We start from the raw sequence: 27,699 nt of genomic DNA on the forward strand, positions 1-27,699 counted from the left end.
GAAGGTCTAAAGAGAAGGAGAAATGCTGTGACCATTCCCATTTCCACACTGCTACTTTTGCAGTCCCTCTAACCCAGCTCACACAGAGCTCTCACACATCCTGTTCACCACCCACCCTCCTGTGCTGTTCAGTGAGTTATTCCAGTCCAAAAATTTGAAGTAAAATGGTCCAAGTGTAAGAAATACACATGTGGAAAAGAGCAACAAGAAAAATGCTTAGAACAGGAGTTACAAATCCTGAAAAAAGAAGAAAAAGGAAAGGGGAAAGAGGAAAGGAGAGGGTCTGTGATACAGAGGTCCCTTTGCCCAAGTGCCTTCAGCACCCAGCTCTCCTCTGCAGGAACATAACTGCAGAAAGCCATTCCCCATATTTCATCACAGTACAAGACATAGCTTAAAGCAATGCTTCAGATTTCCCCAGTTCTGCAGGACAATCCTGCCCTGGAGCAAGCTCCATCATCCATCCTGAGCCACACCTGCCTGTTCCCCCCTCCCAAAGCCAGGCAGCACCCTGGGGAAGCCAAGGCTGCCTGCCCTGGTGCCCTGCACCCACAGAGACAGATCCCAGATCCCAACAGATCCCAGCTCCTGACCCCCCTACACCAGCCTAATTCTCTAAAATATCTGGTCTTTCTGCAAGGTCATATTTTGAAACTTGTTGAAACTTGTTTCTGGTTCAATCTCTCTCTCACCAATGTCATCTCTATTCCATGACCTTCTTAAATCAGCACACTTTATCTCAGTGTTTGCATACAGATGTATAAGACTGTGTGAGCTTTCTGTCAGGTTTTGAGAATCCTTTATAAATCCATTTCTCACAAGTTCTCAAGAAATCCCAGATCCAAACAGATCCCAGCTCCTGACCCTCCTACACCGGCCTAATTCTCTAAAACATCTGATCTTTTTGCAAGGTCATATTTTGAAACTTGTTGAAACTTGTTTCTGGTTTCAGATCCCAGCCCCTGACCCCCCACAGCAGCCACAACAGGCAAAGGAACCTGCACCCTGCACAGCTCCACACAGTTCAGATGGCCAGCAACCATTTAATCACTCTAATTGTATTACAGGGTGCAAGTATGTTTTCCTTTTTATTTTTTTGTTTAGGTTTTAAACAAAACAGTTCAGCTCCTTACTGTGCACCTGCCACTTCACAGACGGCAACTTCCACACCCAAGGGGGCAGGAATCAAATTACCCACATTTCCAAGTCATTAAATTCTGTTTCACTTTCCTCATAGGTAAGCTTAAAAAGAGAGGCTGCATGTAGAGACTGGGAGAGAAACAAACAAAGCTCAGTCAAGTGGTGCTTTTATAAAGATATGCTTAAACAGCAACTTCAGTGTGTGCATCTCAAAAAAGAGCAACATGGTCCTGCAATAGAAGTCAAGTTTCATCTACATTGCCAAGAATTTTCTTTTTGTGGTCCTGTAGTTTGAATAGATGAGGCAAGGTTTTAGAAACCAGTTTAACTAGACTTTAAGAGACCATTAAGCAGATGAGCAAGTGTATATTGTTGAAATATGAATTGGGAAAAAAACTGACATGGAAAAATACAAGCAAGTGCTATTAGAAACACTCTCAGGCATGTATTTCCAATAAGTGCTCTCTATATTTTTATTTCTTTTTGTTTTTTCTTAAAAGAGTGGCAAGGTCAGGAAGAAGAAGGGCTGATTTATGATCTACAGCAATCTAAGTTTGCAATTTCAGTATTCTGCCAGTTTCATCACTGAAGAGAACATTCATAAAAAAAGGGAAGAATCAGCTGACAGTAAATATAGAGAGAAGGATTTATTTTAAAGCACTGTCTGAAATTTTACTAAAAAACAATCTGACTTGATGCAGTTTAAAGTGATTTTCCACTGGTCCAAAGTGAAATATTTATGTTCCTTGACTGCTAAAAAAAATGTAATTGAATGTCTTTCAATGACAAAATGATACAAGAAAAGGAAAAAAGAATCCCCTGCTTTAAATCACCCTCTGCTTTAATCTGTAACTGCTGTTAAGGGGGCATAGGGCAGGACCCAGTTTATGGATTTTGCTACCTAAGTGGGTCCCATGTGCTTCCAGCAGCTGAACACCGAGTCCAGGATCAACCTTGTGCAATGCCCAGCACTAAGCAAAGCCAGCAGCTCAGGACTGCAATCACTCATCACACTTTTGGAAGGTGTTTACTATTTTTCTCTAATAGTGTGTATTCTTATCCAGGCAGACGTTTTTGCTGTGTAATTCAGCTCACAATGGATCTTATGCATTTTGTTTCAAGATGCTGAGTGCTGCATTTTTGAAGGGTAGCAACAATTTGCTTGTGGCTAGAAGGATGACTCTTCTTTAAGTAAAACAGTGACACACCTAAGGCTAGATTTAAAAAAAAGCCGTGTGTAATTATCAGCTTGCTGACACAATAGGTGAAACTGTGTGTCATACTTTATTTGAATTTTTTTTTCACCTTTTCTCTTTGGAGTAGCAATTCTACCTTGAAGAGTTGATTTAGAAAAGGAATGGCCACTATAACTACAAAAATTTTTAAGGGAAGCCTTGTATAGAATTAACACTTGCTAAAATACCTTGCAGCTTTGTTGGAAAACTAAAATATTACAAACCACAACACCTTACAGCTGTCCATTAACAATTTTCAGCTTCCACCCCGTGTTTCTCTCCATCCCCCCAATTTATCCCCAGCTGAAGCTGTCACAGGTGGCACAGCCACAGCTCTCATTGGTTTTACTACCACAGGCAGAGGGATCTCAAATATTGTCATTTGACACTTTCCTGAAAAGAAAATAATTGGTTTCCAGAAGAGGCTGGAAGCTGAAGGGCACCAGCTTCTTCAGAAACACAACTCCTGCCATAAACATCTCTTCCAGAGGTCCCACCAACAAAGCTTTGTGACCATAAAACTAAATACCACAAAACCTGAAACATCACAAGGTAAACCTGCATCAAGCCTATGGAGACCAAGACTGCAGCATGGCAGGGGGAAAGGAGGAAATGAAATAGGAAATATATTGTTCAAAGCATCATGAGCACAAGAAAAGTTCTGACAGAGCAGATAAGAATTCTGATAAAGGGAAGGCTTGAACACTAACAATTGGCCTTTTTAAGCTTCTACAAGCAAAAAGCAATCCCAACCTTAAAAGAAACCTTTAAAGTTTTTCAACTCAAGAGGATGGAAGCAGAGCTTTTATTTTCACCAAGCTGATGACCAATGTAGAAAAATTATCAGATTTGAACCAGACTTCAGGACAAGTCTGGCCATACCAAGACTAAAGATTTGCAGGCAGTGAGAACATAAATGTAACTCTGCAGAGCTGTTACCACTCTGCCAGAAGCATTTGTTACCACTCTGGTCACAGTGTGCCTTCACTGCTACCATTAGTGCTGGTTAGATTAAAAACAAGAGCACAAGATTGTATTTACAGCCTCAATTAAAATACAATATTTACAATAATACAATATAATAGGATTATTTCACTGTGCAAATACATCTTCAGGTACCCTCAGTTAAGAATTTCATACAACAGATAATTTAGCATGAACTCAGCTAGAAGTGAATTAAATATGAGCCTTCAAAATACAATATCTCATTAATAACTTACTGTGGCAAATGTCACTGTTGCTAGCATTCCAAAGTGAAGCAGGGCTATCCTAGAGCTTCACCTTCTCTTTCCAAAAATTATCCCAAAACAGGGGAAGTTTTAGGCATCACATCCTATCACAGCTTAGAGTCACCAGGCTCCTCTCCTTCACAATCTATGCCAGTGTAGATGAAACATCATCAAAACACCATGAAACACCTCATGAGAGAAACAAGGCTAAAATGTCTCAGCATTTCTTGTCTGCTCTCTGTGGAAAAAATGGAAGAAAATGGTGCTTGACCTTAAGAAGATGGGCAGCAGGTTCTTAGACAGGAAGGTTTTATCAAGGTCTCAAAAAACACCAGGAGCAACTCCACAGGGCAGAGACCTGCTGGGTGAGCCTGCAGTGAAGGACCAGCACTGAAAATGAAACTACAGGGGTGAAAACCAGCAGAGAGCAGCCAGGACACTGTGTCCAGGAATAAAAATGGATTCATTCACAGATTGTCTCAAAGAACTTTAAAAACTGTTTTTAAAGAATAAAGAATAAAGAAATAGTCACATAATCTTTGGGAGCCTACTGAGCTCAGTAGGTAGCCCTGTGTGGGCAAAGTAGGCTTTTTGGAGGAGATTGAAATAGTTTTGTCAGCAATCTAGAAGCAAGGAAGTCCCTAAAAATTAAAGCACATATCCAGAACCACAGATCACTGCATAGTCCAAACTTCTATTTTTTTTTTTTAAAGAAAATACTAAATGACCACTGATAAAACCCTTCTGATGGAGACAAAGCTGCTGTCAATGGCTGTACTAAAAGTGTGCCAAGAAACTGTGAGAAGCCACATTGTGTGTTTGCAGTGCAAGTCACCCGTTCAGAAACCTCAAAATGTCAGCCAGTGTGTGGCCAACAAAAAGACCAAACAACAAAGAGAGAATCCCACAGGCAAGGAGGAGGGAGAACATGAGACAGGAGAAAAAAGGTAAAACCAGTTTGTATCTGCAAAAATAGCAACAGTATTAAGGGAAAAGTTGCAGCAACTTGTAGTCCACCATTGCAGTAGCACAGATTTGGAAATCTCTTAAAGATTTTACTTTGGAAAGTCTTTTGAAACAGAAACCATGGATTGAAAAAGAACTACACCAGGTACTTCTGTTCACTGCTAAGTGAAATCCTGCACTCTGCTCTATAAAACCACAAGGCATCAAAAGAGGAAAAATCCTCTCATGTATTTGTTAACTTTAACTCAAACACCTTCTTAGTAATAAAACCCCTGCTATTCAAAAGTGCTGTGTTAAGGATTTAGTATTGCCACGTAAGGTTCTTACCCCTTTTAGAAACTGGAAGTGGTTTTATCTTCTATTCAAAATAATCTTTGAATTGGAACACTTTAAAAGGAAAATTATAATTTGCATAGAAGTAGAGCTGAGGTATACTTGATTCTTTTAGACTTAACCTGCTCAATTTGGAAGCTGTAAGCTGGTCAATAAAAATATGCTTTATTCTTTGCACAACACCCATCTGACGAAGTCCCACAAATCTTGGATTGTTAGGAACAAGACACAGCTGAAAAAGTAAGAAACAACCTCTTCCTTAAGTTTTCTCCTAATACTTCCAGCCCTTTATGACTCCATAAAGCAACTCCTCCATTTTAGAATAGTTTGTTATTTCTGCCTCTACTGAACTAAGGTTCCAAATCTTCTCTTTCTTAAACTTAAATTTCTCTTAAATTCCCTGAGCTGATGTCCCTGAGGTCTCCACAGAGAAGGTGGATCAAGCAGACAGAAGATGACACCCTGCAAAGCCTCCACTGATTTCTCTTATCCATCTTACAGTGAGTTTCTTTGGATTTTCCTTTGAAAATCAGGTGAACAGAGGGAATTGAAGTCATCACACAAAAAGGAAATAGATATGTTTACATCACCACCACCCACCCATACACAATTCTTTACTTTTAAGCTATTCAGCATATGTGTTAGCAGACACCTTAAGTTTTAATAGACTTAAAAAATGACCTGTATTAGTTTCCTAGCTCAGTTCAAGAGAGAGGGGGAATTGTGGGAAATGGATTTGTAGGAAATTCTCAAAACCTGGCAGAAGGCTCACACTGTGCGCATATGTATGGTAAACCTTGAGATAAGAAATGGTGACTTAGAAATGCCATGGGATAGGACAGGCATTGCTGAGAGAGAAATGGAACTAGAAACAAATTTCAAAGGATGGCCTTGCAAAACAGACTAGATATCATATATAGATATAGATATATCAATAGATATATAGATATATATAGATATATATAGATATATAGATAGATATAGAGAGATATAGATATGTATAGATAGATATCTATCATATCATATATGTGATATAGACATACATATGTAAATATATATGGAGACATAGAACTATGAAAAATGCATTGTAGTAGGCCCCACGAAGAGTAATTTTAGATTATTGGCTTTAAGGCATTTGCAGCATGGTGTGGCAAAAGCTGATAGGCCAAAAATGCTTATATTGTATTGTAATTAAGAAATATTATATAGATGTATACATAGATATATATGGAGACATAGAACTATGAAAGATGCATTGTATTAGGACCCACAAAGAGTAATTTCAGATGATTGGCTTTAATGTATGGTGTGGTAAAAGTTGATAGGCCAAGAAACACTTCTAGTGTATTGTAATTAGGAAATGGGATATTGATATATAATGGAGAAAGAAAACTATGAAAGATGCATTGTATTTGGACCCACACAGAGTAATTTCAGATGATTGGCTTTAAGGTATTTATAGTATGGTAAAAGTTGATAGGCCAAGAAACACTTATAGTGTGTTGTAATTAGGAAATAGTTGGCTTCTGATTGTGATGGCGTGAATTATAACACCTGTATTGCCTCACCCTTCACATGAGACTGAAAACGGAACAAAAGTTTTTAAAACACCTCTCAGTTCCCCCATGCCTGGGTCAGCAAAAGGCTGAATCAGCAGCCTGGGTGGAGGCAGCCCACCTGGAGATGTGGCTGATGAAGGGGATGAGCTCGGCGGGCTCGTAGGCGCGCGCGAAGGCCCAGCACACGTAGCAGGCCGCGTCCCTGACGTTGGAGCCCACGCTGCACGCCCCCCTCTTCTCGTCGTATGTCAGCGCCTTCAGCATCACAGGGACCACTGTTATGGCACAAAAAAATACACAAAAAGCAAGTTAGGACCTTCAAGATCATCTTGTTCCACACATGCCATGGGCAGAGACACCTTCCTCTATCCCAGGTGGCTCCAAGCCCCATCCAACCCAGCCTTGGGCACTTCCAGAGGCCTCCCCACCCTCAGAGGGAAGAATTTCTTCCTGATATCTGACCTAAACCTACTAAATCCATCCCCTCTTGTCCAGTCACTACATGCAGGAGTCAAATATGTTTTTCTACAGATAAAAGAGCTTCCAAAACTGTGGGGGTTCCAGTCTTTGGTTTTTCTGGGTCTGGACTGAAGGCACTTGAGACAGTAATTCATATTAGAACTCAAGTGTTTATTATTTCCTATCAGTAAAACAGTCTCATTACTGTGAGTTCAGCAGCTTTTCATTAGAAGGCACAAAATGGCCAACAATCTCTTGGTACAAGGTCTTTTAAGACTAAACTATTCAATTAAGAACTGACACCTGGATTATTTTCCCTTTTAACCCAATAAGTGATCCCAAAGAGCCCCCAATGCAGACTTTTCTGCCCAATTACAAAATGCACCCAAACCCATGAAGAAGAAATCCAGTACAACATCTTACTTCTATCCATAACACACTAAAAATCCCAAAACCTCAATTTTTCACCAAGTGATTCACCTACACTACTCTCTATAATCTATTTCACACTTTTGTGGATTCCAGTCTATTCTGGAGTTTAGGAAACTTTCTCCATGAATGAGGGTCAAAGTCAGTGCTGCCCTGGGGGTCAGGGCACCCCAGAGCAGACACAGAAATATTCCCTGTGCCCTGGGTTTGCACACAAACCCTGTAAGGATAATTCTTTTACACCGTTCTAAAAACACACTGCCACAGTTCAAGAAATATGAATGCAGGGCTCCCCAGAGGGTCTTTATTTGGTATCTGCACATCCAGGTAGCAAATCTGAATACATCTCTCTCTAGATGGCACAACTTTATTAAATGACTTATGTCTGCAGAAACAACAGCCTCTTAAAAAAAAAGAAAAATTTCTCTCTCGGTTTTCTTTCTTGTATCAAATTTATCAAATGCATCATTTTCCTTAGAAAATACTTGTCACAAGGTGATCCCATTAACAAGAAATGGGATCACTGAGCTGTATTTCATTAGCAATCTGTGCCTGGATATCCTTGACTGGATATAATCACAAAATAATTAAAACTTCCATGTGCTGTTCATCACTCTGTGCTGCTGCTTTAAACAAAAAGATAGATACCATGACTGGAGAAGTGAAGTGTTAAAAGGCTGTTTAAATTCATTTTAAGCTGCTAAAGAAAATCAAGCAGTAGATATAGAGATGGGTGAGATTTGAGTAATAGGAGCATAAACACTACAAAGGAGAAAGTGTAATTCCAATTCTGGAACAACCATACAGCAGAGATGGATGGATTGTTGGACATTTCCCAGTTCCTAAAGAAACTGCAATGAAAGTATTTAAAAATGCTGCCTAGCTTGTTTTGAAAATTGCTGCATCAACTGATGAGAAAAATGGAATTTGCTGGTTCTACAGGAACACTCAAGCAGGCGCCAAAGGCAATTTTGCAAAGCTGCAGCACGTTTCCCTCAGTGCAAGCGACCACTCCAGCTCCTTTGGACAGCTGTGGGCACCCTCCCACCTCTGTGCAGGGAAGGAAAAGGGGGAAGGAGGCCCCTCCAGCAGCTCCTCACATTTGGATTGTCTCTGTGAAAGAAAAAAATGTATTTTTGCAGTTGAATGTCCCAAATGCTGGGCACAGCACCAAATTGTTTGTCAGCGACAGTGGTGATGCTCCAGGATCTGTTGGCCAGGGCAGCTCGAGCTCTCACACCTCTCTGGTGGCTTTTTCCTACATCTGGGACTCACAGCATTGCTCTGTGTGAAAGAAAAAAATGTATTTTTGCAGTTGAATGTCCCAAATGCTGGGCACAGCACCAAATGGTCTGTCAGGGACAGATGCTCCAGGATCTGTTGGCCTCTCCCACACCTCTCTGGTGGCCTTTTCCTACATCTGGGACTCACAGCACTGTCCTTGAGACTGCAAATTCTGGAGACACAGAAAAGGAAGCAAACAGTGGGCACTGGGGAGGTGGGACTAACAGGGGAAACAAGGTGAAGTGTGCAGCTCTGGTAATTAGAAACACAAAAACTGATCTAGGGAGCATCTGGTAAAGTTTTGTGTCATCACTGGTTAAATATTTACTGGTGAACTGTAATGAGAAATGCTGAATAAAAACTGCTCCTGACACAAGTGCGTGTGTGTGTTCAAAAAAGTGGGTCCAGCATTACATTTCTTGTTGGTTTTTAAGGGTTATAAAAATCCAAAAGAAACACTACCCAGTATTCCAGGTTTCACTTAATTTCTTGCTCTAGAGTTCCTCAAACACCACGCCAAACCTAAAAAATGGTAAAATGCTTTAACCAAACATGAGAGATTTAAAAATCAAAAAAACTTTAGAAAAAATATCTTCCAGAAGAAAATTATGGAAATTTTTTATGGAAATTTTATGGAATTTTATGGAAAATTTTATGGAAATATTAAAAATTTGGTAGGGTCAAGACAAAATTATTGGATTTTTGAAATTCTGAACATGACGTTTTTATTGAAAACTAGGAGGCTGGAAGATGCAGCAAGGACAAGATCTGAATTGTTTCTCAACTTTATAGGTTTAACTTTGAAAGTTTAGCTTTAATTTTACAACTCCCCATTTCTTTCACAGATCCACAGGTTTGTTTTTTTTTTTAAAAAGCGTGCCACCAAAAGCAGAGGACAAACAATGCCCACTTCAAGCTGATTATTAAAAGAAAATCCACCCGTGCAGGTCTGTGAAGGCTCAAGAAAACACAGTCACCTTTACCTGTAGCCTGAAGGTATCAATAAGCACCTGCTGCACCCCACCCTGCCATGCCCAAGAGCGTCACTGCAGTTGCAGCACAGCCCTGTGCTCAAGCCCTGGAAAATAAAGAAACAACTTCTGGCATTACAAACAGGGTTGGGTTGTTTTTTTTTCCTCATACTGGAGACAAGTTGCAAAGATATTCTGCTTTTTAAACGTGGATTTTACACAGTGGGGTGCTCAGTGGAGGTGAGAGACAATAAAAGTCTGGTAAAGCCACATTTCTCTTCACAAAGAAAAGCAAGGCACAATTCTTCCCAAGAATATTTCTGGGATTCACATTCTCTCAACCTCAGAGAAAGAAAACACAATTCTTATCATTTGCTGTGCCTGTGTTTGTGCAAAAGTAGAATGCAATATGGAGACTGTTTACCCACAGTGATGGTGTTTTGTTTCCTTGAGGTTGAGAGAATGTGAATCCCAGAAATATTCTTGGGAAGAATTGTGCCTTGCTTGTCTCTGTGAAGAGAAATGTGGCTACAAATGAGCTTGTGGAAGACAACAGATACTAAAAGGTTTCATGTATTTAAATGAAAGATTCTTTACATTATTCCTTTAAAAACATACTTTACACCAACCTCAACCATAACCTGTGTCGTCCAGAGCCCTTTGTCTCTTTAACTCCACTCAGTAAATCGATTGTTTTTAATTTAGTGCATTGTTTATTATATAAAATATACAAATACAGCAGTCAAACAAACAACAAAAACCTGTTCCCCAGCCCTAGGCCTTGTCTCCACAAGAAAATTGCCAAATGTCAACTCGACCTTATTTAATTAAAAGCAGATTTTCATTGGATCTGGGGTTAAATAAGAATTGTCCACATTTAGTTTCAAACTAAAATATGCAACTTAAAACTGATTGTCAGTGTTATCTTAGACAAGCATTATGTTTTCATAGGGACTGTTAAAGCAGAGAAGCTGTTTCAATCCATAAAAAATACTTAGCAAATCCTTCTATTTTAGAATTATATAAGAAAAAGTACTACAAAGTGGACATTTGCTATTCCTGAAGGGAGCACTGTGCACAATGTCACAGCAGGAGCAGCTACAATTAATGAATTAAAGCTTAAACTTAGATACATATTCAACACAAAGAATAGCAATTTTGTTCAAAATTTTCTTCAATGAAAACCAATCCAGTGCAGAAGTGAAGGTTCAGCTTCTTTGTCACCATGTTTAAAAGTTGACATGGTTTAGCTGAGGTGTTGGGGCTGGGTTGGACTCAATGATCTTTAAGATCCCTTCCAACCCAGTGATTCTGTGAATTCTCTGAAAACCACTGCTGCAGATATCTGCAGAGTGTTGTTTCCTAAAAACACAATTCTGGCTCCCACATGTACAGAAAATCAGGTTTGAGACCTCTCACTCCTACATGGCACCTCTGGAAAGAGGCAGCTCCTAACTGGAACTTCACTAGGGCTGTTGTACTAATATTTACTGGATCAATTTACTGCATGCAAACACCAGAAAGTTCAGGTTAGACCCATTCCCAGAAATAAATACTTGTTTAAAAATTCTGTCAATCACCTCTGAATTATTCTCATTTTCTATATAAGTTGTTGACTCCAGAATCTACTCTTGAAGGGCTCTTTCATGGGGAGGATAAAGCCTCCAGTGGGGAACAGAAAATGAGTGTGCTGTTTTGGCTGTGCAGAGTTCTCTGATCTGTTTTGGCTGTGCAGAGTTCTCTGATCTGTTTTGGATGTGCAGAGTTCTCTGTGCTGTTTTGGCTGTGCAGAGCTCTCTGTGCTGTTTTGGCCATGCAGAGCTCTCTGTGCTGTTTTGGCTGTGCAGAGTTCTCTGTGCTGTTTTGGCTGTGCAGAGCTCTCTGTGCTGTTTTGGCCATGCAGAGCTCTCTGTGCTGTTTTGGGTGTGCAGAGCTCTCTGTGCTGTTTTGGCCGTGCAGAGCTCTCTGTGCTGTTCTGGCTGTGCAAAGCTCTCTGTGCTGTTTTGGCTGTGCAGAGCTCTCTGTGCTGTTCTGGCTGTGCAGAGCTCTCTGTGCTGTTTTGGATGTGCAGAGTTCCCTGTGCTGTTCTGGCTGTGCAGAGTTCTCTGTGCTGTTTTGGATGTGCAGAGCTCTCTGTGCTGTTTTGGATGTGCAAAGCTCTCTGTGCTGTTCTGGATGTGCAGAGTTCCCTGTGCTGTTCTGGCTGTGCAGAGCTCTCTGTGCTGTTTTGGATGTGCAGAGTTCCCTGTGCTGTTTTGGATGTGCAGAGTTCTCTGATCTGTTTTGGCTGTGCAGAGCTCTCTGTGCTGTTTTGGCTGTGCAGAGTTCCCTGTGCTGTTTTGGATGTGCAGAGTTCTCTGTGCTGTTTCCTGTGGGATGATGCTCTGACATCCCATCCCCAAGGGCAAGTGCCTAAAAACCACCCACAGGTGACCTCTCCTCTGCCATTCCTGCCCCCAGGGCTGACCTCATTAGGGTTTTGCCAGGGAAGGAGGAAGAGAGCAGAGCTCCTGCAGGCCAGGAGGGATGTGAGGATATGAGGAGGGAGCAGCTGAAATCCCTGAAGCTCCTGGATGCCCCCAGAGCTGAGCCCACCAGGGCTGGGTAGAGGCACCTGCACAAACCCAGCACTCTGTGCCCTGGGACTGAAGGGCTGCTCTGTCTGCTGCAACCTCCCTGCAGCCTCTCACTACGTCATGAATTAAGAGAGTCTTTAATTACATGTTCACGTGGTGCTTTTTCCATGGAGCTCTCTGAGGCAGCCCACAGGACAGACCTGCTCCAGGGATGAATCACAGCAGGGCAGCACAGAGGCTGCTGTCTGCCTGGCTGCTCGGGGTGCAAAGCTTGGAATGCAAAGGCTGCCTGTCAGACTGAGAGAAGGGGTGGTGCTTCAGCTGGATGTTGCCCCACAGACTGTTAAGTTTTAAGAACCCAGTCTTGGTTCTTAAATTAAGAACCCAGTCATGGTTCTTAAATGCAGAGTTCAGGAGCTGGACACTGGCTCTGGTTGCCAGGTTCCTCTGCCAGGATTGCCCTGGTGCTGACAGGAGTGAGAGCTCTGGAGTGGGGCCAGGGGCCAAGCAGGAAGCAGCCAGACCTGGATTCCAGCCACTCCATCCCAACATCCTTACCTAACACAGTCCTAAAAGCTCCAAGCCCCCTGCCTGGCTGCCCTCAGAGCAGCAGCTGAGCCAGGAGAGCTCTGAAACACTGAGCACTCTGTGGTTTTGGGACTCTCCTACCAATCACACCCAAAGCCAGAGCAGAGACCTTCTTCACACAGGTGTACATATGACAGAGCTCTGCCTTGACTGAACCAACAGCAAACTGCAGTTAAAGACATGAAGGAACAGGCTTGTGGAGAAATCCTACTGAGCAAATGAATTACTTACTCTAAAGGAGTATAAAAATTCTGTAAACTCATAACAGTGTGTGTCAGAAAAGAAATATCACCCAAGAAAGCCCAGCCTTAAGGCTAAAGTTGTGCAATACTGAGATAAACCCCATGAAAAAGCCAGAAGCAATTCATTGTCATTTATTCCCTGCTCAATGTTTACCCCATCTCCCAGTGCTGCTGGGGGAGGGACCTTTCCTGCTGCAGCTCCAGACACAGCATTTCTTCCTGCTCATACCTGCTGGCTACTGAAAAAATAAAATAAATCTGCACTATTTATAATGCTTCCTTGCTAATTTGAAAACTATTACGGTGACATAGGCATTATAACTTTTTAAAAGGCTCTTTTCAAGACCATGCATCACTTTTAAAGTTCACCTGGGTGTTAGAGAGAAGGAATTCCTCCATAACCAGCCTTTCAGGTTTGGGTGTTCTCTATTTTATAAAGAGTCCACCTAAGACAGGTAGATCTTTTTCTTTTTTTTTTTTTTTTCCCCCCCACGTCTTCCTGTATCTCTGATGAAAAGCACCTGGAATTTTGCCAAAAGCCTCACAATTAACCACCACTCCAGAACAGACCAACAGACAGTGCAGAAACCTGACTTCTTGATTCATCATCCCTCTCCTCCAACCCTGGCTGCTGCAAGTCCATAACAAACAACTTATTACTCTGGAATATGAAACACAGAAGGTAATCCTTAAAAATTGAGAAAGTAAACAAGTTTAAGAAGCTACATAATCCATTTCCATAAGACTATTCAAATCCTAGTCTCAGTTAAACCTCCTCCTAAAATGCACTGGAAAGCAGCACTGGGTTCACTTTTGTTGGTTTCTTTTCATGAATGGCCCAAGTGAGATTGTACAAACAAAAATGCCCTTTTTGTCCACTGTGTGTAGAGTTTTTCTACACAAAGGAGACTTTGGGGGTTTTTTTAAACTATATCTAGTTATATATAATTATCAGTAATCACCATTCCCTCTACTCCCAGATCAAAACACAACATACACAGGAATCCAATATTTTCTCCCTAACAGCACATGATTGAGCCTTCTCTGTACCAGGAACACAAAACTGGGTACTGTCCCAGAGCACGTATCCATTCTAACCAAATTGACAAGAAAAAATTAACAGAAAATCAACAAGGTTGAAAAGGTAGAAAGACAGAAAATCAACAAGGCACCAGAAGCTGAAGGAATTTTAAAATCACAGATACAGCAGTCACATTTACACAGATACTCCTTTAAAACTGTAGTATCTGCTATTGAGACTGGCTGAGTCCATTTGAAACCCTTTGACAGCACCAGAGACTTCATTTCATACAAACTTTTCACCAAAAATACACTTGACAATGGGATATCTTTAAAACAGAGAGCAAACATCAACTGAGAGAAGTTGTTCCTATTTAAACAGTGTTTCCTATTTAAACCAAGTGTTTCCTATTTAAACCAAGAGCTTACCATTAGCACCAATAGTTCACAAATATGTCCCTAAGCCAGGCTCTTTTTGGATACTGGTAGAGTTGGGTGTGATCTCTCTGAAAATGTAAAAAGCATCATGATTTTGTCATGGAATCCCATGATATCTTAACCTGCCAAGTCCCCTGTCAAATGTGCCCCAGGTCCCTCACTAACAGACCTTCAACACTCCCTATTTCCTCCTTACAGTTTCTTCATGCTCCTTTTATTCTGAAGGTAAGTTATGAACTGAAGAAGTTAAAGCTGGTTCTGCACATTTTTCACTCTTTATAACTACTTTTCATTAATTCTGACATTAAAAAAATTCAAATTCCAGATTCAGCTCAGTTGTACCAACCCACCAGTACCAGACTCCTGAATGTCCCAATTTCTCTGGATCCCATCAGCATTATTTCCTTCCATTGAAATGCTGATTTTAGTGTTGCCACAGTTTAAAAAGAAGCAAGGGACTATTGGACTATCCCAGTCTATTCCTCATGACTGGGTAAGGGTATTTAAGAAAGCAGGAAGATTAAAAGTAACGTCTTCCTTGCTGGAATCCTCCCAAAATAAGCACAAAGTCACTGAAAGTGTAACCACAGGGCTCTTCCAACCTGCCTTCCCTGGCTTCCTTTTCTTACTCCTCAGTGATGCAAATGTTTTCAAGCTTCACTTTACACAGATGTGATTTTATAGCAGAAACAGGAGCACAGCCTGCACAGTGAGCATTATTTCCTGGTGAAGCACTAATATGGATCATATTTGAGACTGGGACTACTCAGAGCTCAGCAAGTCCTTGAGAATGACACCAGAACATTCTTCAACTCACCACCAAGACGTTAAGAACACCCAGGAAGGTTCATGTTCCTCTACATGACACACCTTATTAGCTAGAAAGTTTATACTGTGCTGTCATCAAGAGAAATTTTAATAACGTCCTTTCACAAGCAAACCAGAAATTCAAGTAAACTAGGATTCTCTTGTTTGTTTAGTATTTATCCCCACCCAATTAAATAAAAAAAACCCCTATAAATAATAGTCTGAAGCCTACAAAACCACAAATACAGCAAAAAACAAAAGCTGTGAAATCATAGTGAAACCACACTGAAATGTAGGTTTTTGATTCTAGCATACACTGTAGAGTAAGGAATATTTAGTTTTGAGGTGCTGCAATTCCAACTGTAGAATGGCACACCAATCCATCATCAGATCATGAGATTTTAGTTAACTTCAGGCTATTTTGCTAAAAAGGTTTCTCCCACATGCAAATTAAGCTGCATGATCCCCTCTAATAACAACTGAAATTTTACAGCTGAATAGTGACATGTAACTTTGAATGCAAAACCATAACAGCCAAGCTGAGCATCAGTATTTTTCAATGAAATAAAATAAAACATCAGGTTGTATTTTCTGGTTTATATCCCCCACTTTAAAAATGTATTGAAATACTAAACAACATATATTAATCATATAAATATTTATAAGATTTGGCATGTTTCAGAAAATAACTGAAGGCTAACAATATGTTGAGAGTATTTGTTCTATGCCTCCCTGCTCTCTGGTGAGAGCAGCATCTCAGCAGCCCCATACAGTTATGGGTCAAAGAAAAATGAGTTTATGTACCCTGGCACTGCACATGGCACAACTCAGGTCCTGCTGCTGGATTCTATCAGAAAAACTATCATGGAGACAAGAAAACTGGCTCAGAATCTCTGCTGTAAGCTTTGAAACTAAAGCAGAAAAGGAAAAACTATTTCCATAATTTCCATAATTCCACGAAAATCACCTTTAAAAGAATACATTTAGGAAGAGAATTGTAACCAGAGCACCAGGCAGAAGCTGAAGGTGCATTCTGCATCCCTGTGAGAATGGCTGCCAGGGAGAGGAGTCACCATTCAAACCCTCCCTTATAAACAGCTCATCCCTTTGCCTACAGTCCCAATTCCTGCTCTTTCCCACTTCCCCCAAGATGTTTCACTGCCCAAGGGCAAGGATGGGAACCCAAAGAAAGATCATCCTAGCTCCAGACCAAACAGCACAGGCCACAATAAATATCTAAAAATGGGATCTGCAGTTGCTATTAAATGCTGAGCTTTTATTCTTTTCCCATACAAGTAATTTGCTGCAGTAATCTGAACAAGTGGCTCCCATGCCCAGCACAGTAATCTGCCCAGACCTATCTCTGGAGTCAGGGACTGGATTGTTAGGAAAAACAAAGGCACATTTCAAAGGTGTTATTCAAAAAGCATTAAGACTAATAACTATTCATATGGGATAGAAAAAAATAATTATGAGAATATTGTAGGAGAACCACGTCATGTTTTGGGGCACGGTGAGTTCCAGCAATTACATTCACATCCATTTGCCCCCTTCTGGGAATGGTGTGGAACAACCCAGCCCAAACATGCTGATGCTGAGAGCCCTTTTTCCCTCAGAAATGTCTAATACAAAAATTTTTATTCAAAACATTTTATCATTAAATGGAAGGATTTATCCCATCTTAATCAGAAGGATTTACAAATTGTTCGGTAACTTCTGTTCCAGTGATCCCAGAAAGAAAAAAGGACTTTACTAACTCAAAGCCACAAATGCAGACACAATTAAGGTGATGCAGGTGAACATTGCAGTTCCAGGGCACTTCTTGTACGTGGGAAGCTGAGTTTCACCACCTCCATGTGCACCAGTATCCACATTTACCTGGGATCCTGCTGCTCTCTGGAATAACTAATGAGCTCACAGATTGCTAAGGCACCTCTGCAAAGACCTGGAAAAAATTCCAGGAAATTATGGAAAACCAGTGGCCATCCCTTGTGAGCAGCACTGGAGTCCTGAGGGGAACCAGCAGGGCCAGTCCTGGCTTCAGAGCAGAAGGGCAAGAACTCTTTGATTATTGTGGAGGTGCTGAGTGACTGGAACAACACCTGGCACACACTGGAACATCCAGGGAATGCAATTCTGAAGGGGAAAACAGCAATGAGATGAGAGGTGTACCCAGATCAGGGTAAATTTACCCCATCTGCATGTAATTTTCTGCAGTTGACATTTTGTTTTCTGCTTAGTGCTAAAGCTGAGTGAAAAAATCATATAAAAGCCCATACAAGGAAGTTTGTAACATTTAGAGAATGACAGAATTCTGCTACAGCTGAACAACACTTACTTAATACTGAATTTTAAAAAGAACCTAGGATAAAGAAGTATATTCTACACCAAAGAAGATAAAAACCCAAAGCTTCAGTCCCAATTCCCAATTTTTGTATCTCCCACAGAGATACAAAAATCACCACATTTAAAAAAAAAAAAAAAAGGCAACTTGGTAGAAGTATATCAATAAATCCAAATTTCACTATGTCAGTCCTGGTGCTCTTAATTAATCTGACCTGTACATGAAAGAAGAATTTTCAGGTAAAAGAAAGAAAAATTTTCAGGTAAAAGAAAGAAAAATTTTCAGGTAAAAGAAAGAAAAATTTTCAGGTAAATGAAAAAGGTGCTACCAAGAGGGACTGGGGTCGCTGATGGGACAGGATGTGATCAAGTGAGTTAAAAACAAGTGTGGAAACAAATCACTGCAATCATGATTTAGTATTTCTGCAGGTCTGCACAAACAGGAGTTCTCATCGTCCTGCTCTGAGGTCCACAATGAATCTTCTCCCCCAGATCTGGGTTTTTAATATCATCCAAGCCCCAAGCAAAGGAGAATTTACATGGCTGGGTTGTTTTTTTTTCCTTCCAGTTCTGCTTCACTTGCAGCTGATTTCACTGACCTGAGTGGTAACAGCAGTTCCAGGAAGCAGCTGGGTTTAAAACATTTTCTGTGGGTCACTGCAGCAACTGGACATGACAGCTCCCCTCCAAATACAAGGTCAGGCCATGGGGAAAAGTTAAAAAAAATAAAATCAAAGTTCCAGTTCTCACTGCCTGTTATGCCAGTTCAGTCTGCTCAACTGAGGGAGCCCAACAGCTTCCTCTAGATGCCACAAATTGAAATTTTCTTCCAGAGATGTTTCTGAATAAAGCCTTTCTCCCTTTTTCCCTTAGAAATTTCTAATACACAAAATTTTATTCAAAATATTTTACAACTGAATGGAAGAATTTATCCCATCTTAATCCAAAGGATTTACAAACAACTAGAGAGAAATGTGACAGCAATATTACACCATTTATACTGCTATGCTGCATTATAGAAACATAATAATAATAAAATAATAATAATAATAATAAAATAATCAAGGGGGAAAAATAAAACATGCCACAAAAGCCACTCTTCTTCCTTAAAATTAGTGATTGTTTATAATTTGAATTTTTTTTTTCAAAAATTTACACCAGCCCAGCAAGAAGAAGCATGGTGATATATATATATCACTTTTATACTGCTACGCTGCATTATAGAAACAAAATAATAAAAAAAATAATTAAGGGGGAAAAATAAAACATGCCACAAAAGCCACTCTTCTTCCTTAAAATTAGTGATTGTTTATAATTTGAATTTTTTTTTTCAAAAAGTTACACCAGCCCAGCAAAAGGAAGCAAGGTGACCTGCATACCCACACAGGGAAGTAGATGTCTGTAAATAATTCCACCAAACTAAAGGCAACACCTTTAAAATTATTTTTAAGACATTGCTTTAAAGTGTCTTAAAAGACTGATTTTCAAGACTTTAAAGACTGATTTTCAAACAACTTTTATCCACTTTTTAAACAGGTTTTGTCCTGACAATTCCCTTAATAATTTTCATTCCAAAAAAAATCTTACTTTTGCTAACTATAAAATCCATTTTTAATATATAAAATATAAAATATAAAATATAAAATACAAAATACATTTGAAGTTTCAGTAATCTGCAGCTGTCTTATTTACACAGCAGTGGGTGAAACAAGAGGGTTCTCACGTTCAGTTTTGAACAGAAGTTTTAGCATCTCTGGAACATTGGAATTAGTAGGCAAAAGCCCCTTTGCTTATGCATGAACAGGAATGGTTTTTAGACAGAGCTACAGGTATCAAAATATTTTCCTTGTGCCAGCCTGTGTGTGAGAGGACATCATGTCACTGAGCAGCTCAGCCATGTCACCGGTGACTGGCACACGCACCCTGAAATTTGTCATTTACAAACTCTAACCAAAAAACACAATTAAAGCCAGCCCCAGCAGTTAGCAGCGGGGGAGCAGTTGACTTTGCCATTTCCCTGTTGGATTTCCCAGGTCCTGAGCAAACACAGAGCCGTGACAATCAATCCTGCCTGCAGTGACTCCTTTCCCTTTCCAGGACCTGCACGTTGGGCTGTCGATTATAGACAAGCTTTGGCAGGTTCCTGTGGCAAGCGAGCTTGGAGTTAGTTCAGTCCCGCCTTCAGAAAGGAGACTCATGAAGGACAAAAATTTAAATCAAAATGAAGAGGGGGGAGGAAAAAAGAAAAAAAAAGAGCAAGAATATTAAAGCTACAAAGGGCATTCAATAAAAAAGTCAGTCTCCAAAAAATGAGCAAAATTATTTTTTAAGCTTCGCTACCCCCTGCGTACAGTCAGTTCTGCTGCCCACCAGTCACTTGTACAAAACTTAAAATATCCTCAGTGTTAACTCAGCCACTTCTGACCCCACGGTGCAAAAGGAACAGGCACCAGAGCTGAGAGCAAAACTTGGTTGTTGGAGGGCACGGAGCGACGGGAGCTGCCTTCGATAGGAGATGCTGAGGTAATGCTCAATGAGAGCGGTGGACGCAAACAAATGAATCGTAGCTGCAGGCTGGAGTAATATCAGGTGCATCTCTACACCCCGAGGGCTCAACTCCTACACGCTCAGGTCCCTCCCCTGGAACAGCCTCCTGCAGTTTCACTCAGGGCTCAGGCAGAGAACAGGTACTGCTCTCCCAGCAGTGACAGCTCCAGCGCAGCGCCCGCCCGCCAGCTCTCGGACACCCCGGTGCCCGGTGAGTACATTGCTTTACAGAATTTCTTTTCATGAAACCTTGCTGATATTAAGGAGGAAATCTGAGGTGCTCAGTTCCCAGCTGTCCCAGCAGCCAGGGTTACTCCAGCAGGTGCACTCACGGCACCAGTCTCAGCTTTCAGCAGAAATATTCCCCTCTCCTGTTGAAACTTTCAGTCTGAGAGAAAATCTGACTCTTGCAAGTTTTTACAATAATTAACTCTTGTGGGTGCACAGGGTTTTCAGCACCTTTTATTTATTTTTTTGATTTGGGGAGTTAATATATTGCTATATTGCTTTAAATTGCCGTGTTTGCTGTGCCAGCTCTGCTTCCTAGAGTCGTGTCAGGTTCATCTGAAAAGCTTGTGTAAAGATAATGTGCTTCAGCCTTGATTTATTAATTTTTCCAGCTTCTGGAAATTTAGCAGAAAATGGGATCATTTTCTATTTTCTAGTCAATTAGAGTGTATTAAGACATTGATTTATTAACTTGGTATGTAGAGAGATTTTTATTTCCTATCCACGCTGCCTAAGCAAGTAATTTAATCCGTGTTTCAGAGCTTCCTCTCACACTCAGACACACACACAGAGCAGTTCCCGTGGGTCTGCACCTCACACACACACTGCCCTCCCAGCCCACTCCTCTCACCCCTGCTTCCTCCTAATTAACAATCAGTTGTGTTAAAATTTTATCTTTCAGTTTCAAGGACCTGGAAGTTTAGAAGGGAGGGGTGGTTAATCGCTGGAAAAATCTCAGCTAGAATAAAACTCACAAATCTTGTTCTTGCAACACCCTGGGTAGGTGACAATGGCATGTCCTTGGGTTATGCAATAATGCCACATCACAATATTTTAATTATAGCATGTCCTTCAAAATGTTCCACCCCAGTGAGTCCTCCTGGTCAGAGAGATCCACATCACCAGAAGGAGCCTGCAATAATAATGGGGTGGGCATGAGCAGCTGTTACGTACTTTGCTGAAGTAGTGTCCTAAAAAGAAATGTAATTACTGTCCCTGCTTGTAATAAAAGACATTTTGAAATTTCCTCTTTGATCAACTGGGCATCTTAAACAATTTAAACTACTTAAAACCCTAAAAAAACAACCTGGGCAGATATATATGCACATATCTATTTGTGTGGATGAATACACATGTGCATATGTGTGTATACACTTATCCCCACGGACATTTTTTGTTTATATATTTACACACAATGTTCAACTACATTCCTGTTTTCTGAACCTGCCAACAGGTTAAAGGCAAGGAGGGAGCAACAAGCTGCTTTTAAAAATAGAAGGAAGGAAACTTGGAGCAGTCAGTCTCAGGCTGGAAAGGGCGACAGGTTCGAAAGCCATGAGGAGGTTACTAGTGCCAAAAACAAACAACTAAGATAACCTCAAGTTTAATCAAGATTATCTGAATAACTTGTTTTCAATAAAAATATAAATAAATAACACTCCTGCGTTTCAAAACTAGAGAATTATAATAATATAGAACCGTCTGCATTTCTACAAGCAGGTCTACAGGAAATTAATTCTCAATCTAAGAAAAAAAAGTCATGTAAAAATTATCCTGCTGTTGAAGATTTTTTCCCTGTTTTTAAAAGATATCACAAGTGATGGCATTGAAGTTAAAGGAAAAAGCAACTACTTATTTTGATATTTTCTTTCCACTACTAAATTCTAACTTTGGCAGCACAAAACATATATTGTACAGCTGTAAGTAACATTATTTATATAGGGACAGTTTTAATTGGTTACACCTATTTTAAACTATTAATGTCCTTTTTGACTGTGTGATCAAATACTTTTAATGTTTTTAATGCTAAAATATGTCTCTCTGCCAGACACTCCTGTGAATTAGGGACCAGAGGAAGAATTATCCTACTTGTCTAACTTTAGAAATATTTTATTACTGGCATTTTTAAACCATGAGAAAAAAAGGATTAAATAGTAAAAGAGAGAAAGAAAACATTCACCTGGCTGGCCTGACCTAAGTTTAGGAAAGGTAAACACCCTTTAAAATGAGCTGCTCTCTGCACCTCCCAAGTCGGAGCAGCAGGTTCTGGAGCCATCAAAACAAATTAAATAGAAAGAAATAAAAAGCTGTTGGAATGCTCTCCTGCTGTACCCACGGCAGAGGAGCTCCAAGGCTTGAAATTTCTAACATTAAAACTGCAACAACGCATTTTATCTTGTTAAGAAATGATAGTTAATACTCTGTCTAACAGGAATAACTTGAATCAAAGTTAAATACCAAGTACAAAGTCAGAGGGGGGAGGACAGGACACACAGGAATTTTCATTATGAAGCAAAGGAAAGCTGGAAGAACAAGGAAATCTAATTACCATCCCTTTATTATAAATGCTGCACCTGAATGCAGATTCAGACGTTATCATAAATGCTTCAGCTAAGAAAGCAATGGAGTTTTGACAACAATATCTTTTTTCAAGAATAATTAGTACAAGCACTTCCAAGAAGATATAAAGAATAACAGGTACAAACTGACTTGACCGAGTCCATTACAAACTTTCCATGCTACTTACACATCATTAGTTAAAAATAAGTGCAACAAGCTCACTTAAGGCAGAAGAAAGAGCCCAGTTCCCTATCTCAACCTCTCCTCCTATGTCTCAATATTTCATTTATTTATTTTTTAATGTAAAAGTATTATTTTTACTATTTCAAAGGACTTCTAGCTATTTATTTAAAATATTTTAAAATACAATATATTATTTTTTAAAATGTATTGGACTACCATTTCAGCCATACTCTAATGATGAGACTTTAACATGCTAATGCATTTTTCCTTATTGCTCTTACAGTATCAGTATCCAACTCAAACAACCTCATTAAAACCTGAAAAAACAAAAAGCTACTTCTCTAGAAATTCCTTTTTCATTAATCTGAAGCGCATTTAATCACTTGTTAATTTTAGGAAAAAGCTTGATTACTTTTTCTACTTGCAGAGCAGCTTTGCATTTTTAAGGGTGCCTTCACAATAACTATTTTAACAAAATTAATATTTCTATAACATCAGAAACAACATTTAAAACAATTTGCTAGAATTACTGTACCTGATGAGCCAAGCAGCAATTCTGTAGCTTTCCCTTCAGTTTTCATCATGAGTTGCCTGCCATTTTCTGTTAAATAATCTCTGATTTAAGAAATGCAAAACATCTCTACTTGAACTAAAATCTCACAGCACATAATTACCAGCAATTCTTTTCATAAACTTAGTATTTTAATACTACTAATTCAAACTTCTATGAAAAAAGCTTTTTTTTTAAAAAAAAATGGAGCTATCTCGTCACTCTTCCAATTAGTATTCCTGTAGTTTCGGGTAACACAATAGATACAGTACGTGGTTTTGCAACAGTCATCATTTTGATAATGATGCTTGTAGTTCATGATGAAATCATCAGTTTTTAGATCTCTGCCATAACACATCCTATAAAATCATGAGAACTTGACTGCGAGAGTTTCTCACGCCTTCAGAATCAGTGAACATAATGGAACAAGCCGGTACAAGCCCTCCCGACTTATCTACCCAGCGAATCACCGGGCTGGATAAAGTATCCACAACCTTCCTTTTTCCAAAGAAAGGCAGATAGATCCTTCCCCTGGAAATCAATTCCTGTCAGACACTTCTCCCCCCGAGTTAACACACTGGGGTGCCTGTGTTAACCACGTGCAATCTGTGAGCAGCAGGAGGATGGGAGGGGTGTTTATCAGGCAGAGGATTCCATTAGTCAGACACTGCAGCGCTCATTTCTCTTAATTGAATTAGGAAGAGGAAGAAAATCGGTGTGGTTTTATCCTTCGAGAGATTGGGCACTTTTGAGGTATCCACTGAGATTGGGCTGTTGGGAAACGCCACAGCAGCGAAGAGAGGGGCTGGTCAGTCTCAGAAAGAGCCCAGTCAGCCGCCCAAGAGCGACCCATGCACCCCACCCTTGTGTCACCACAGCAGGAAATTCCCTCCTCGCTCTCCCGGACCGGCCCAACAGGCTCGCCCCACATCCAGCCCCTGCTGGGACCTGCCTCTTCCCATCCCACCCACTCCACTCCTCTCTCAACAGCTCCACCTGGATTTCTACTTTCATCTTCTCAATGAATGTTCCTCCAGCTTTCAAAGAGAACTCCCCCGAGCCGGCAGCGCAGGCAGGTGACAAGTGCTGCTGCTGGAAATTAGGCCACTTGTGTGACTGTGTTTGGGCGCGGGAGGATGCCAAAGGTCAATGCCCATCTACCTCCAGCCTGACATCCAGCTTTTGTATTGTTTTAAAAAACCCAAATAACACAACATATGCAGTATGAGGGGGAATGCTCTTAAGGCAAGGCACTACTTTGTGTTTAGTTCCAATGTTCCACTAAAGCTCATTTTAAACTTTGTGTTTCAGTTCCTGCACTACCAGTGGCAAAAGCCTTGTTTTCCGGCGCCCTTTTCCCTGAGACACCACAGGAGCTGGCTGCTTCTCCTCACCTGGGAAGAAGGATTCTAGAAACCTGAAAAACCGGAAACATCACGAGGCTACAACCGAGGGAAGCCAACCACAAGAAAGTTTTTATAAAGAACCATTACATTTAATTGTTTAAAGCAGAAAAAAGAATGAGTCTCCTCAAAGAACGTAAACCCAAGAAGCCTCATTACATCCCAAGACCACCGGGAAAGCCATTCAAGTACAAGTGCTTCCAGTGCCCCTTCACTTGCAATGAGAAATCCCATCTCTTTAACCACATGAAGTATGGCCTCTGCAAGAACTCCATCACTTTGGTGTCAGAGCAGGATCGTGTCATCAAGTGTCCAAAGGGCAGTTCCCTGGAGCCCAAACAGATCAACCAGCTGGAATCTGCCGTCAAACCAACCTCTTCTAAATCTGTCACAAATGGACTGTCAAGCCTCGATTCAAAGCCTCAATATCCCTTTACAAAAGAAGATGCCAAGGAAAACGTTGAGTTACAAAACCAGGCCACAAACACTGCAATTCAAGGACAGAAACCTGCGATTCCGAAGGAATTAAGCCCTGCCAGCTCTGCAGCAGAAGGCGCCATCAGCGTGCAGCCCCTGATGGAGGGCATGGTCAGGCCCTCAGCCTTTGTTCCCGTCGGAGAACACCGAGACAGCAAAGGCCCAGAAATCACTGAGGCATCTGAAATCCTCTCCCTCTCTAACAAAAGTTCTCCTTTTCACACCAAGTCTGCGTTTCACGCACCAGCTCACCCGTGGAAGGCAGGTTCTTTCCTCCCAGAATTCCCACACAAAGTTGCTCCCACCAAAGGCTTTGGCTCCATTTCACCCTACATGCAACCAATGATTCCTGAGTACTCACCCCATTTCTATGAGCACCGGCTTGCTATCTACACACCTTACCTGCTCCCAGGTAGCTCAGAGTGTGAAAGCTCTGCTCTCTCTGTCTATGGAACACAAGATCAAAGACATTTTCTTCCCCACCCTGGGCCACTTCCAAAACCCCTAAATCCATCAGCATATGAACACTATCGATTGTTCCAACAGTACCACTCCACTCCACCAATACCATATGGATTTTGTAGGCCAACAGATCCTCCATTTTACAGATTTTCACATGTAGCTGGTATTAACAGGGATCAAAACTCTCATCTGATGGAAGAAACCACCTTGCTGTACCCAGCTTCTTTAAGCCCGTCCCAACAATACCCTCTAAGCTCACATAAAAAACAAGCAGATTATGAAAAAGAAATGACATTATTGCATGCCAAAGGTAACTCTAAGGATGACCAAAATGAAAGAGAGAATGCCAAAATGAGCCCTCTTGCAGGAAGTGCAGCAACAGGCTCCCCTGGCAGACCCAGCCCCACCAACTTCACCCAGACAAGCCACACGTGTGAGGGTTTGTTTGACCTCTCCAACAAGTCATCATCCACATCCCTGGGCAAGTATGACCAATCAGAAGAAAACTTCACAGCCTTCAGACCTGTGAGAAAAAGCACGGACCAAGCGCCTTCCCTTCAAGGAGTGCAGGCACAGCAGGAGAGAGGGGATTCACCTAACAGGTAAAATAACACTGTGCAAATTCTTGTCAGGTTTACACAAAGACAGATGGGCACATTTCATGCAATGCTTGTTTATATTTAGATTTACAGCAGTGAGTTAATCTGTTCTGTACTAACTGTGCAAAGCACACAGGTGCTACAGTGAGCAGACTCTTCATTCTCCTTAAATGTACCAGGAATTTCCACCTTGTTTTTGTACTTCCAATGGGTTTGAGTATTTCAGGGAATTACTTCCATTACAGTGATGGGTATGGTGAAAGGTATTTGGGGATTTAAAGGGGAAACAACAGAATTGTTGGACTTCTAGCCTAGAAATCTAGAGTTTTTCCTCTTCCTGCCCACTTCCTCAGCCTCAGTTTAAAAGAGCAATTGATAGTGAATTCTCTTTTCTCCTTGTTTCTTCCAGCATCAATGTCACTGATGAAGACTCACACACACAGACCGATGGCCAGAACAACGTGGGCTCCCTGTCCAACCCCGAGGAAGACACAGGGATAGGCCCCCTCAATCTTTCAAAAAAGCCTGACACAAGCACAGGACCTACTCATGAGCACATGTACAAAACCCCATCCAAAACAGACAGGCAGAGCTTCCTGGAAATGCAGGACATGCCCCTGAACCTCTCAGTGAAGGATTCCTGTAACACATCCAGCCTGAAAACATCCTTCCACAGCCCATCCCACGACAGCGCCGCCGCCGCTCCTCCGAGCGCCGAGAAGGAGAGCTCCGGAGCGGAGCCCTGCGTCCCCAAGACCCCCAGCAGCAGTGCCTGCGACAAACCTTTGGCAGCCCAGCGTGGTGAGGCTGCAGACTTGGGGCTCATGGAGAGCTGTGATGAGCAGAAGCAGACAGCAGCTGTGGCTCTGTGCCAGCTGGCTGCCTACAGCCCCGGCACGGCGCGGCTGGACGGCGACGGGCACGGCGCGCAGGACGGGCACGGCGCGCCCGCCGAGCCCGCCGCCGACGCTCAGGATGCTCAGGGCAACCCAAAGGGGAAAGGACAAAAAAGGACAAACCAAAAAGAATCCACGAAATCCCAGCAAGGTGCTAAGAGGGTCAGGCCCAATGACTGCAGCAGAGTCTTCACTTTAAGGAAGAGAACAAGAGTGTCCTAATTCTCCTCCTTTCAGTGAGTTTCTGGTTACCAGCGTCATCGTGAAATTTCTACAAACCCTCATTCGTTGGGCTTGGCCCATGACAAGATACATTCAATCTCTCCATTGTAAATAATGTTCATAATTTTATATTAATATTTTTAAGTAATTGAACTTTGCCTTGTACAAGCTCA

At 41.2% G+C, this 27,699-nt stretch overlaps 2 protein-coding genes across 3 annotated transcripts in view; one reads left to right on the forward strand and one right to left on the reverse strand.

Annotated features, from left to right (window-relative positions):
* TBCD (tubulin folding cofactor D) overlaps positions 1 to 27,699 on the reverse strand; it is a 125,965-nt gene that overhangs the window by 67,587 nt on the left and 30,679 nt on the right. For both annotated transcript variants that reach the window (XM_054645190.2, XM_077188123.1), the window contains exon 15: positions 6,581 to 6,737. In XM_054645190.2, coding sequence (XP_054501165.2) covers positions 6,581 to 6,737 — 157 coding nt within the window. The remainder of the gene's footprint in view (positions 1 to 6,580; positions 6,738 to 27,699) is intronic.
* ZNF750 (zinc finger protein 750) lies at positions 24,988 to 27,526 on the forward strand. Its single transcript, XM_054645191.2, has 2 exons — positions 24,988 to 26,411; positions 26,818 to 27,526. The coding sequence occupies exons 1-2, from the start codon at positions 24,988 to 24,990 to the stop codon at positions 27,524 to 27,526; spliced, it is 2,133 nt and encodes a 710-aa protein (XP_054501166.2).

The sequence above is a fragment of the Agelaius phoeniceus genome, chromosome 19, assembly GCF_051311805.1.
Source record: "Agelaius phoeniceus isolate bAgePho1 chromosome 19, bAgePho1.hap1, whole genome shotgun sequence".
NCBI classification, from domain to species: Eukaryota; Metazoa; Chordata; class Aves; order Passeriformes; family Icteridae; genus Agelaius; species Agelaius phoeniceus.